This window comes from Monodon monoceros, unplaced genomic scaffold, assembly GCF_005190385.1.
Source record: "Monodon monoceros isolate NGI ecotype Baffin Bay Population unplaced genomic scaffold, NGI_Narwhal_1 Super_Scaffold_5, whole genome shotgun sequence".
NCBI lineage: Eukaryota > Metazoa > Chordata > Mammalia > Artiodactyla > Monodontidae > Monodon > Monodon monoceros.
In genome coordinates this window covers 49,621,519-49,634,507 of record NW_021703782.1, presented here as the reverse complement: position 1 = coordinate 49,634,507, position 12,989 = coordinate 49,621,519, and the positions used below count along the sequence as shown (strand labels likewise).

Genomic DNA, 12,989 nt, shown 5'->3' with positions numbered 1-12,989 from the left:
CCCAAAATTCATTTATTTAGCTTTACAGGTAATAAACATCTATTCCTTACAAAACATTGAAGTTATACATTGTAGGCATAGGTGTATGTTCATGTATACATGCAAATATATCAATCTCAGAATATATAAATACATGACATTATAATATATACAGAAATATATCTGATATATCTAATAATACATTACAATAATATATAAAATATAAAACATATTAGAAATGGAAGAATAACAAAGGTGTATAATATACAGGACTTGCTCACTATTATTGCTTTATAATTTGCATATATTATCTCTGCTACTATATTATAAGCTATAAGGTAGGGGGAAATGTGTTTTATCTATCTTTGGTTAACCGAGGGTCCTCAGAATAGTGTCATGTATAGAATAAATGATCAGTAAAAGTTCAGAGAACACATAACATTCTTAATTAGGAATTAAATTGACAGGTTAAGGAGACTATGTACACCAGTAGCTTTGATAAATTATCAAAGCTAAGTTAAACACCCTCTGTAGGGAATACTTAATGCCAACTTCCTAGAATAGAGATAAACTATATGGGGAAAAGCAGCTCTAAAAACTTTTGTAAAAACAAACCAGAATCCTATATGGAGAGAAGAGTAACCATAGAGCAATTTATATAGAATATCATGCTTGTAATTAAAAACTCAGCTTTATTGTCACCCTTTCAGAAACTATTCAGTCTAAGGTAACTAATTTCTAGCACACTCCTCTATTTTCATTCTTTGCATATCACTTATAACCATCTGATATTTTTCCTTTTCAGCTGATTGATTGATGAATTGATTGATTTTTAAATTGCTTGTCTCCTCCCACTAGAATGTGAACTCTAGAGGACCAGGGACCTTGTGTGACTTGTTTCCTCGCTATAGACACAACTATACACCTAGAGCTATATCTTGCACAAAGCTGGTGGACAAATAAATACCTGCCAAATAAAGGAACACATTCACAAAAATAATACTATGTATTATCTATGGATGTTTATGTACCTTTTCAAAAATATAAAAGGTATTGGAAGGGTAAACAAGAATTTTTGGGGGTGGGATAAGTATTGAGCGGTCAGAGTCTTGGAGGATAGAACTCAGCACGGTAGTTAAAGGAGACTTTACTTACATGAGAAATGGTTTATTTCTTTAAGAAAATAGACAAGAAGCACGAGATAACAAATATTAACTATTCTGGTGGTGAGAATTTGAGGGTCTGTTATATTGCTTTTTGTACTTTTCTCTATCTTTTAAATTTCTCAAAACAATTTTTTTTAAAGGTCTGAATAGAGAAGAGTGAATTTATCCTAGCTTTACAGGATCTAAAGCTCTCTGATGTGCTGTTACCTATACTTGATCATTACAGTAATTCTGACGTAATTATTACCAGCCTTATTTTATACAGGAGGAAAATGAGACCAAGCTTGATAAGGGGGCTTGCCGATAAGGGCAATGCTCTGCTGAGAACCTGACCTAGGGATGATTTCTCTTTCAAGAGATAACATCACTGCCCCATCAAATATGAGGGCTAGACCAGAGGTAAAAAAAAAAAAAATTAGCTTTGAGGCCAATAGGCAAGAGAACTAGAAGAGTTAAAACTAAATTGACGAACAACAAATAGGTAAATATTTTAATACAAATAGAAAATATGCCTCACATGATCTTAGGCAAGTTGCTTCAAATTTTAAGGCTTGTTTTCCTCTCCTATAAAATAGGGTATTTACTTACCTCATTCGATTTTTTTTTTTTTTTTGCACTGGGTCTTAGTTGAGGCTCGCGGGCTCCTTAGTTGTGGCTCGCCGGCTCCTTAGTTGCAGTACATGGGCTCCTTAGTTGCAGCAGGCAGGCTCCTTAGTTGCGGCTCCAGGGCTCCTTAGTTGTGGCTTGCCAGCTCCTTAGTTGTGGCATGAGAAGTCTTAGTTGCAGCATGCATGTGGGATCTAGTTCCCTGACCAGGGATTGAACCCAACCCCCTGCATTGGGAGCGTGGAGTCTTATCCACTGCCCCACCAGGGAAGTCCCATTACCTCATTTGCTTCTTGTGAGCATTGTATAATTTATGTATTTATGTATGACATAAACTATATTATATATAAAAGACACAGCGCAGTATCTGGCACTTAATAGATTGTTCAATATTTGTGTGTCTCCTCTCAGTTTCTTATGCTGCCATGTATTATGTTGAACAGTTAGAAACTGCCTTTTTCTTTTAATAAAAATCATTGAATATGGGCAATTTTGTGAGGTTCATGCTGCTACTCTTTGAATGTGACCTCTGATAACAACCATCTGCTACCTCATCTTGAATTCACACGTGAGGGAAGCGCAGAGCAGAGTTTGAATAAGACTGATGATTGTTTGGGGCTTGGGCTGGAGAGTCTATTTGCAAGGATAGATAAAAGCGATTTGCAAGTGTGTAAGGAGGAGAAGGATAGTCCAATTGGCAGAGAAGGGTTTACATAATCAAGGTGAGGCAATTGCAAGCTAGACAGCTGCTCAAGAGCTTTTGGCACTAAAATATATTGACCAGCTGGGATATCATTAATGCTTAACAGTTTTATCCTCATGACCATACCTTGGCCAATTAGGTTGTCTTTGACCACCGAAGGGTATGATATATTCTGATGTAAATGCCACATGTGTATCTGTGTAGCACGTATCCTGTTGCTTTGATGTGTTGTAGAATATACACTAAATATAAATGCATTCGTTTCTTCAGAACACAAGGTTAAATGGTGTGATTAAAGAGGAAAAGAATTTAAATAGGCATTAATTTCTTTTAAAAAACAATTATTATTCTGAGAAATACTTTTTTGTATATTCTGAGAGTAAAGGGATTCAAATAAAATTATTTTTAAGGTGAATTTTTAGAGAATGATTTTAGAAAAAGAAATATGGGTAAGGAAAGCCAGTTCTGCACATTTTTCATACAAATAAATACAGACAGGAGAAATGTAATGACTAAAAGACAGTGATTGAAGGACCTTAACAGAAAGCTGTTTGCAGTGTTAAAAGAAACACTTGGACAAGTGTCATTAGCCTATGAAGCCGTTTCAGAAATGCTCTTACTAGGCAATTTCCCAATAGTGTCTTTAAATTATGGGACAGGCAAAACAAATAAGGACAAAATAAAAGACAATTGAATGCCACAACATTTCCCAGAATGCTTCATACACTAAAATTTAATACGTTAGAATATTTGGAATATTTTCAGAATTTGCAACTGTGACATTGGCAAATAAAATTTGTAATACGGAGTTTTTATACAGTAGCAAAAACACAGTCATCCAAACACAGAACCCTTACTAAACTACCTAATCCAAAATGCATGTGGATAAGGATTTCACCTGTAAATTGTTTTTTAAATTTTAAATCATTTGCAGTTTATTTAATTTGACATCTACTGGAATCCCTTGGTCACTTGCATCAGCATTTCTGGATTAACCTTTAAACCTGGTACTGGTCATATATTCTTCCTTCCCCATATTTTAAGTACTAGTTTGGCTACTGATGACTGTTCCTTATCCCTATGTAAACCACTAAAAGTAACGTAAATGTTCCTTCTTCAAAGCTGGAGATCTGACATCAAGAATTTTATATGGGGAGTATCAAAAATAAGGAGGCAACCAAACAAGTTACTCCTTCTATCTATGGAACTACTTAATCATCTGATAGAAGTCAAACAAAACACGGCCTGAGGGCAAAGGCAGATGTAAGTATGAGGAATCCTCTCTACAAATACCATACAGATATGTATATATACATGCATATACATATATGTATAAATATATACATATAGTTTTCTGCTAATGCTTTGATAAGCTATTAAAGAAACCCATTTTTATGGTCTAGTTTCTTTTCCTTCTTCAGATGGAAGGCTTTTACCAAAACTTGTAGACAACAGATCATGTAATATTAGTAGCGGAAAGGACCTTATCTATCATCGAGTTCAAGTCCCTCCTTTACAGATGAAAAATTTAAGGGGGAGAAAGCTTTTGCAACTTGTTAACATCCTACAGCCAGTTAGCGGCAGAGTCAAGACCAGATCCCAAATGCGCACCGATAACTAGATGAATGCCTCTAAATCGTTCTTACTTTGTAAACCACATTTCTCTTAAAATATTACACACCCACGTAACATTTCAGACTGAATAATCAGCAACTTTGCTGATAATAGTGGGATGGCTTTTTTTTATGTTGAAAGTCCTGGGATAAAGGGATCCTGGACGTGAAATTCTGCCTGAAAGCCAGCCTGTTCGGGGTGGCCATGCTGTTGCTCTGTCTTCACCTTGCACTGACACTCCTCCACCAGCATCACCAGCTTGACCACGGGGGCCAGGCCAGTGCAGTTGAGCTGCAAGTGCATCGTGGTGAACTTGTCAGGCAGGCAGTGGGAGCAGAAGGTGTAGGGGTGCTGCGCAGCTTCAGGAAAACGAACAGACCCGCATTTTCCAAAGCAAAGGTTGTTCTGTACAACCACTTTCTCACAGTCTTCATGGGTGATAGTCTAAAAGGCAAACACATCTCCATTAAATTACCTTGAGTCATTTCTTTACCATACATGATGCCGAAGCTATAGACTGTAAGCGAGGATAACTTAGACCAAAATTTAAAAGTCTTTCCAGGGACTTCCCTGGCAGTCCAGTGGTTAAGACTTCGCACTCCCACGACAGGCGGCACAGGTTCGATCCCTGGTCAGGGAACTAAGATCCCACGTGCAGTGCAGTGGCCAAAAAATAAATAAAAAGATTTTAAAATCTTTCCAATGTTGGATACAGTTTGCAATAATCAAGTGATGGCATCTTAAGAGCGTGGAGCTACCTTAACTAAATTTTTTATTGGATACATTAATAAATTAGCCTGTAGAAAATAACTAAGGTAATATGAAAATATTTTACTCTACGCTTAAATGCCAAACTCTAAGACATTTTGTCTAATTGGGTGTTACCTGTCTGAAAATTCTAATGGTTAGCTTCTTATAAGTAATGTGCCTTACCCTTCTACTCTTCACAGTGCATTGTACAAAATAAATTCTCAATACATGTTTGTTCAATTGCTCATAGAATAGATCAGAACATCCAGAGTTTAATTCTGTCCTATTTTACAGCGCTTATAGTACATTCAAATCTATTAAGTTGCATGGAGCAAAGTTGCAGCACCTGTGCCTCTAAATCATCGTGCATGACATCATCTTTGCATCTCCCATAACCCCATACACCTAGCTTTATGTGCCCTTCAAAATATATGAGCCAAACACCTTATTTTTAATTTAATTAGTGATAGAATTCAAAATAAGAGTTCAAAGGGAATTTGATTGCCCAATTCTTAGGAGCAATTTTTAAATTATACATGGGCCAACAAAGCAGTCATTATTATTTGATCACTGACTTGTCGTTGCTACATATCCTTGCCTTTTCAGAATACTTAACTGCCTTGCACAGTCAATTACCTTATAATACTGCCTGCTTAATTGTGTAGCTTTACTGGACTGTAAAATTTTACTCTATCCTGCATTGCTTTTGGTTCAGTATCTTTGTGTTTAAGGACCTGATGCAATTTCTCAATTTTAATTTAACATTTGGAGTGTGGGCTTTGCCAGGACTGACTGGAGGCAGTAGATAGTAGAATGCTCCTTTGTCTTAATAGTGTGGAATCAATCATAATAACTGCAAATCAGCCAACACAACATGAACTGGGAAACAGGTGTTTCTAAGAGGAGGAAATGTGATTTCACATCAAGATTACTTTTTGAAAGCTTATGAGAAAATACGTTAAATCATTTTTGTGATAGTAATGCTAGAACTAATATGGCAACTTCTGCCTGACAACCTCAACATATTTTATAGACCTATGAAGTAGGTGTGAAATACAGGGGTTAAGACCACCATACATGCATGTTTGGGGAGGAGTCCAATGTATCCCATCTTATCTACAGATGGAATCCACCTGTTCATCCATATCCTAATAGAGTGTAGAGATGTAGCTAGAGAGAAGTTCTAGTGATTGCTCTAACTTCCCAACTTACTAACTGGGGGTACAGTCTATTACCTCTCCAGATAAGACCACCCCGATGTAAAAATAAATAAATAAAACCCCATAAAACAAAGCTCTATGCCATCAATATGAAGTACCATCATACCATTCTTGCAGCATTTCCAAGGTTGGAAGGAAATTTAGGGAGTATGATCATACTTTGCCAAATCCACTGATGAAGGCCCAAGGACCAAATCTGGGAATGAGGTGAGACTCGGGCTCCTGGCACATTCGGCCCCTACTTTCCACCTGTCCCAGCTGTCCACCCCCTCCTGAAAACCTGGATCCCCTTCCCCACCCAGAACAAATACCTGGCTGAAGGGCACCGTCCTACAGGTCTCCCGATGCACTTCATGGCTTTTGATGGGCAGGATGATCCCCTGAGAAGCTGGACTCATTCTGAACATGAAATGGTGCCAGAATTTCTTGGCTTCTTCCCGAAGAGGAGATTTCTCCATTGGCATCCCATCCTCTGGCTGAGTGAGACCCTGGGTCCCAGGGAAGAACTGCTCACTGACTGAGCCCTGGGGTGGGTGCAGCTCTCTCTCAGGCTTCTTCCAGAATCTCCCAAACCTGGACAGCATCTTTTCTCTCTGCCTCCGACCTTCCCCTGCAGTGCTGGCACCTACTAGGTGTGGCACTGCCACAAACAGATCTGGCTTCTCCTCAGCTTCCTCATGGTTGCCCAAGGAGAGCTCTCTGCGATGCCTTTCTAGGAGCAAGAGAGAAACAGAATTCTGACTCTGGCGGCCATCCCCGTGCCTTGCAGCTTTCCCTAGAGGCAGGAGTAGCAACAGCTGAAGGAAGTGAAGATGCATGCTGTCGGGGCCGAAGCTTCTTGCAGATTCACAGATGGTGAGGCCCCAAAAGAGGTTCACTCTCTGCAGGACTGTGAACAGGGAGATGCTATATATAGATACCTGCCTTGTGGGATGGGAAGGCAGGTGGTCAGTAGCCAGGCAGAGTAAACACATTCCTTGTTTGCTTGAATTATGTAGTGCTAATGGTGTCCTGCCTTCATTTTGGTTTTGTGTATTTTAGAAGGCCTCAGTGAAAGCCGGGGACCCAGGGGGTAATTAGCTGACACTTTATCGTCTGAGATTTAAAGAGCAGTATTTGTGAAAACAACACATTCTTTGCCCGGATTTCCCATCACTGTTGTTAGAAGGACCAGAGTGAGGTAATATTTGTGGTGCATCTGCTTTGTGCTGGGATAGAACAGACATGTTTTAAGGAGAGAAGTATATCAGATAAAAATTAACGCATACATTTAGCCAAAGATCAGGTTGTTAGGCTCTACACACACACACGCACGCACGCACACGCACACGCACACACACACAGAGAAGCAGCCAAAGAAGTATATAAAAGTTGTAAGAAAGGGAAAGGAAGAAATAGAGGGATGTTAAGTTCATTGAGCAGAGGACAATCCCTGTTACTGAGATGTGGTTAGGGTTGTTGATTTTTGCATAGTAACAATAAAGGGAGTATATTCTCCTTTTCCACACATGGAAACTCACAATTCCCAAGTAATCCCCTCACCTTAAGAATCAAATACTTGGTGCTAAATTTCACAACTGGTCAATCATCAGATAAGCTTTTTCAATTGTTCACAAATTTCTCAACAGGATCCTAAGTAATAGACTGACAGCTCATTAGCCCTCACTGAGGATGGGGAAGTGTCTTTCCCTCAAGCCACCCTATTGACTTTTTTTTTTTTTTTAATTTCTCTAAACAAAGAGCCAGACTTGAGAACGTGGATTCTAAGAACCAGGTTTGATAGCTCTGGGCATGAAGCTGGCTGGTCCATTCTTTACCTTACAGAATCCACATCATCTTTATTCTGCAGTAACTGATGACCAGGTTAAATAAAGATGAAGGCAAACATGACTCTTCAGGGATCAAAGGAAAATTTGTTAGATGACTATCATTCAAAAATGTTATAAATCAGATGAGGGTATGAGAAAGGAACACATCCACAAAAATGGAACCCTAGAGTTGAGTTCAAGCTACCCTCTACACTAACTGAACAGTATTTCCATTGGGAATTGACTCAGTACTTGCTTGTATTTCTCCCCTTTTAATTTAATCACCATATTGTTTGCTTTCAGTAACACACGTAAGCCTGGAACATGCCCCTCTCTTTTTTTCAGTACCGATTAATCTTTCTTTCCAAGAAGTGATCCATTTGAAGATTTTTTTCAGACACTAGTGTTCTTCTTAATAGTCAGGCACGATTTCTGTGAGACAAAGCGTCAAGTCCTTTTACCTACAATAATGAATTATTTTTAAATGAACCATCATTTTTCCAGAAATCTATCAGAAGAGATATACTTTACTTGTACCAAGTACCCATAGAACCTGTGCTAGTATTACTTAAGGTACAATTGATTCATACTAAATGAACATTAGTATTTGCCATTTCTTTTCAAGTGCTTTTTAAAAGTTGCCTGCTGTTTGAATTTCTTAATTTCCCTCAGCCATCCAATGCAATAGGCCTTCCAGAGCTAGCCACTCTAAATATAAATTACATAATTTATATTAGCTGACCACTTAATTATAAATATGGTGTGGGAGCTAACTATGATATGTTTCCTGATTCCTTTTAGACTTTACGTTTTCGTGCCTGAAGTTCCATTGCCATCAATCACAGTTTTTCCCCAGACTGAAGACTATTCCAGATATTCTACTCGGGGTCTCAGGTTGCTTGTCTCTGAACATAGGGTACAATTCAAGTAATTTCTTTTGAACTAAAATTTGTAGAAGACTCACTTTGTGGGCCAAGCATCATATTAGATACTAGAATATGATAGAAAATGATGAAAACTTACTTCCTGCCCTCAAGTAGTCTAGTGGTATCACACATTTTATAACTTTATTAAATTAGCTGTGGGGATGTCAGTTATGCATATTTATCCTTTCCTTAGTCCTAAACCCCTCTTCTTCTGATACTAATTTTGGTGTTTATAAATGTCATTTAAAAATTACTCATGGAGCATTTCCTTTTGCTGTTCTGTCAGTCCTGTTGAGAAAATGTGCAAATATCTTGAAGGGTAAATCTAGCAAAGTAAAGCCTTCTGTGACGAGTACTATGGTACAGGAGTCTATCTTCAACCCCTGCCTTTTACAGTTAACAGCAGATGACATTCTCCTTTCACCACTGTGTCCTTACATCAGTTCTAAAGCTGTGTATGTGGTACATTATAGTTTACGCTTAAAAACATAAACATTTTGGTGTGGGTCTTCAGTCATACAAGCATACAGTGACCTCTCAATTTGGATGAAGCCAAATGGAGATATAGGTGTGGAGGGGGTCTCCAGACACAGCAGGCAGCTGCTGTGTGGAGAGAGCACCACAAATTGCTGGTGTCCTTAGTACCAAATGCCACAGCGGAAGGCAGACCTGAGCTTTCATGAGCCCAAGTCTGCCTAAATCTGCTTTCTGGGACCACCTCAAGCCTTCATGCGAGCCAGAGGGTCCAATCTCATCCTTCATTCTTTCCGATTTATAACTCATGCTCCGCATGATCTGAACTCTGAGTTCAACTTGACCTGGCTTCCTAGGCACTAGGATGTCTTCAGGACTGGGTGGAGCTCCCAGTGTGCCTGTGAGAGAACAGTAACAGCTATGTTTTCCTGTCCCTCTTACAGACTCTCAGAAAGGAGCTAAAAGCAGTCCAGTGCTCTCTAAGGGGAAACAGAGAAACTCAATTCTTTTGTAAAAACCCCAGACCTAAATCAACAAAAGGTGAGAGGCAGCGTTGGGGTAGGAGATAGGCATTAGAGTTAAAACTGAGAGACAGAAAGGGGAATTTGGGCTGATGGCTTTGTGGAAGAAATCTGTCTAGGGTACATGCCATTGCCTCAAAACTCTCTCTCTTTTCAAAATAGAGAATAACCACAGGACCATGGGAGTTTAGATTATTTAAAAAGAACTCAAAAGAAGGCAAAATCTTTCTCTTCTTTTCCAAAGGACAAGGAAGACAGCAAATTAGGGTACGTGGTTTCCCCTTAAACCTTTTATCATGATTTAGTTTAGTAAACTATTTAAAACATAGTTCTCTCTCCCTCTCCACTCCCCTCCTTTCCACTTTCTATGGAAAGAAAACATTAGGAAGGCCTACCTCCTACTTCACTTATTGAACTCATGGATACACTCATTCATACAGCATATATCTGAGTGCCAACTCTGTGCTAGGTCCTGAGGATAAAATAGTGAGGGTGTCCTTGTCCAGGCCTAATGAAATTGGCAATCTAGAGGGAGAGTATAGTTTATTCAAAATGAGTTACACAAGGAAAACCTAGGCAGACAACATTCCTAGCACTAATCAGGGACTTTCAGGTAGATCCAAATCCCAAAGGCACCGTGGACTGTCACACTGTGTTTCTACTAATTTTATTCAATAAACATTTGCAAATAAGTATTGCACCAGGTAGTGCAATAGATGTCATGCAAATTTTTTCTTTTATTTTTGATTAGGTAATAAATAGGTGTAGCAACAAAATTGAGATTACACAAAAAATTGTATGGTAAAAATTAAATCTTCCTCTGAACTCCCAGGCTTCCTGTCCTGCCGTGGAGGCCATCAGTGTTGTCAACTTATTTATATTCAATCGTTTAAAATTGTTACCGCTTATGGGCTGAATTGTGTCTTCCCCCTAATTTACATGTTGAAGTCATAACCCCCAGTATCTCAGAATGTGACTGTATTTGAAGATAGGGCCTTTAGAGAGGTAACGAAATTTAAATGAGGCCGTTAGGGTGGGGCTTCATCCAATAAGGCTGATGTCCTCATAAGAAAAAGAGATTGAGACAGAGACACACACAGAGGAAAGACCATGTAAAGACATAAGGGGAAGACGGCTGTCTACATTCCCAGAAGAGAGCCCTCAGAAGGAAACAACCTTAACAACACCTTGACTTTGGACTTCCAGCCTCTAGAACTGTGAAAAAATAAATTTCTACTGTTTAAGCCACCAAGTCTGTGGTACTTTGTTATGGCAGCCGTAACAAACTAATACATCACTCAAAGAGAAAAAATATATAGACAATAGAAAAGGACAAATACCAAATGCTGTACCATATTATAAAATTTCCCCATTTCCGCTCTTTGGCACTGATCTCAGCATTACATTTTAAGGTCAGATTATTCTGTTAGCAGTTTCAGTGATCTTATTGCTCTCTGTCCAAAACACTCCCACACCGTAAAGAAGCATTTTACTTTTTGCAACTGGGGATGTACCTATTACTATGCACAAGTCATGGACAATACCTAAATTTGACAAATAAGCTACTTACCAGGATTGCATAGAGGGCTCCTACAAATCTGAGAAGGAGGCCAAGGCGGCCAAGGCGACTTCACTATGTGCCCCACCATCCACCATCCATCCATCCCCCACTGCCTAAAGCCTCTATTTATAGCTAGTCCAGGATGCCTTCACTGATGATAAACATCTGTCATGCTCCTTCTTCCTAATCCTTAAAATTTACCTGGATCATTTCTCATTTTGCAGAAAGCTGCTCTCAGAAAGAGTAATGTAAGTGGGAGTAACTCCAGATTTGAAGCCAGAAAAACTTTGGCTCGGCCTGACAGTTTATTAAGCCTCATGATCTCAGGTGCTTAACTTCATGTCCCTAAACCTTGCCAGAAAGAATACCACCTGCCATGCTTTCCTCATCTGGCTCATTGCCTTTCTTTTCACCCCAGATCCTGTTATTACCCTGGGTAACTTTAGGATTCACATGGATGGGTCTGACCAATAACACGCCACCAGTATTACATGATGTCCTATTCAGTACCCTGGCTGAAATCTGATGATTCCACTCCACCTGGCCTCTCCATCCCCTTTACATTCTCACCCCTGTTATTCCCAGGAATTGCTCCACCTCTAAACAGTAAATTTCACATTCCGCTCTCTCAGGACAACCTCCTGTTGTTTCCGCTCTCTCAGTTGTTTCCACAACATCTGTTTTCTGCTTTGCCCTTATAACAGTGCTACCACAATTGCAGTTAAATAATTACTTCTATCAACATTTGTTTAACATTTGTCTCCACTTTAGATTTTAAAGTCCATGAAAGTAGGGGCTCTGCCTTTCTCAGTCACCATCTCAGGCCCTAAAAGAGTTCCTTCTGTGTAATAGATGCTCAAAATATTTGTGAATGAATGAATATAAATCCTCTGGTCTTCACTTCCTTCCCTATCCAGCTTGTATCCATGGCCCATCACTTCAAATTTTTGCAATATTCCCAACTTCCTCAGCCCTTTTTCTTTCTCTTGCATGATCTAGTAAAATTCCAACCCTGGAAACACCCAGCTGTCCCTCTTTCCTGGACCACTTCTGGGCTATGGAATTCTGGCAGAGACAATTACAAAATGGCGAAAATTGATTCCATATAAATTATCTCCCATCTTAACTGAACCCTCAATTCTGCCCAGCAGTCTTTTGCATGACTCTAGTCAACTCTCTCTTCATTTTCCAGGTAGATTATTTAAAAATCTTCTCTGATAATCTCAAACCTTTGACTGCTCTGCCTCTTTCAACATTTTCAGCAAATGAACTCACCCCTTCTTCCACAGAGAAGGATAGAAGCCATCAGATGGGAGCGTTTCCTTTGACTTTATCATCAAACCACAACAATTCATTCCTCCTTTTCACTCTGCTCTTGAAATCCACCCTTTCCAACCTACTTCATTAATAGTCTCATCCCATACCCATATCATCAAACTCCCTTCACTCCACTGGCTGCCTCTTATTAGCATTTATATAGTGTGTGCTTGTTTTCAAGTTTTAAAAATGTCTCTTTGATTTCATAAAGGTTTCCAGGTTCTTTTCTTCAGTATTGTCTTCTGCCTTCCCAGGCAAACTTTGGAAAGAATTGTCCAAACCCAAACTCTACTTTCTGACGTCCACTGACATATCAACCCACCGAAGTCTAGCTTTTTGCTGCA

At 39.2% G+C, this 12,989-nt stretch overlaps 1 protein-coding gene across 1 annotated transcript; it reads right to left on the bottom strand.

The window, feature by feature from the left end:
• Window positions 1–4,127: 4,127 nt before the first annotated feature.
• On the bottom strand, window positions 4,128–6,871 carry CER1 (cerberus 1, DAN family BMP antagonist). Its single transcript, XM_029203918.1, has 2 exons — window positions 6,350–6,871; window positions 4,128–4,512 (listed from the first exon to the last, which is right to left on the bottom strand). Exons 1-2 carry the CDS (start codon window positions 6,854–6,856, stop codon window positions 4,198–4,200), a joined length of 822 nt encoding a protein of 273 aa, XP_029059751.1. The 5' UTR covers window positions 6,857–6,871; the 3' UTR covers window positions 4,128–4,197.
• Window positions 6,872–12,989: the final 6,118 nt, after the last annotated feature.

Excerpts from the sequence above, each read along its gene's own strand:
- CER1 (XM_029203918.1), bottom strand. The coding sequence starts at position 6,856 with ATGCATCTTCACTTCCTTCAGCTGTTGCTACTCCTGCCTCTAGGGAAA. Across the intron at positions 4,513-6,349 it reads GGACGGTGCCCTTCAGCCAG|ACTATCACCCATGAAGACTG; the intron begins GTATTTGTTCTG and ends TTTGCCTTTTAG.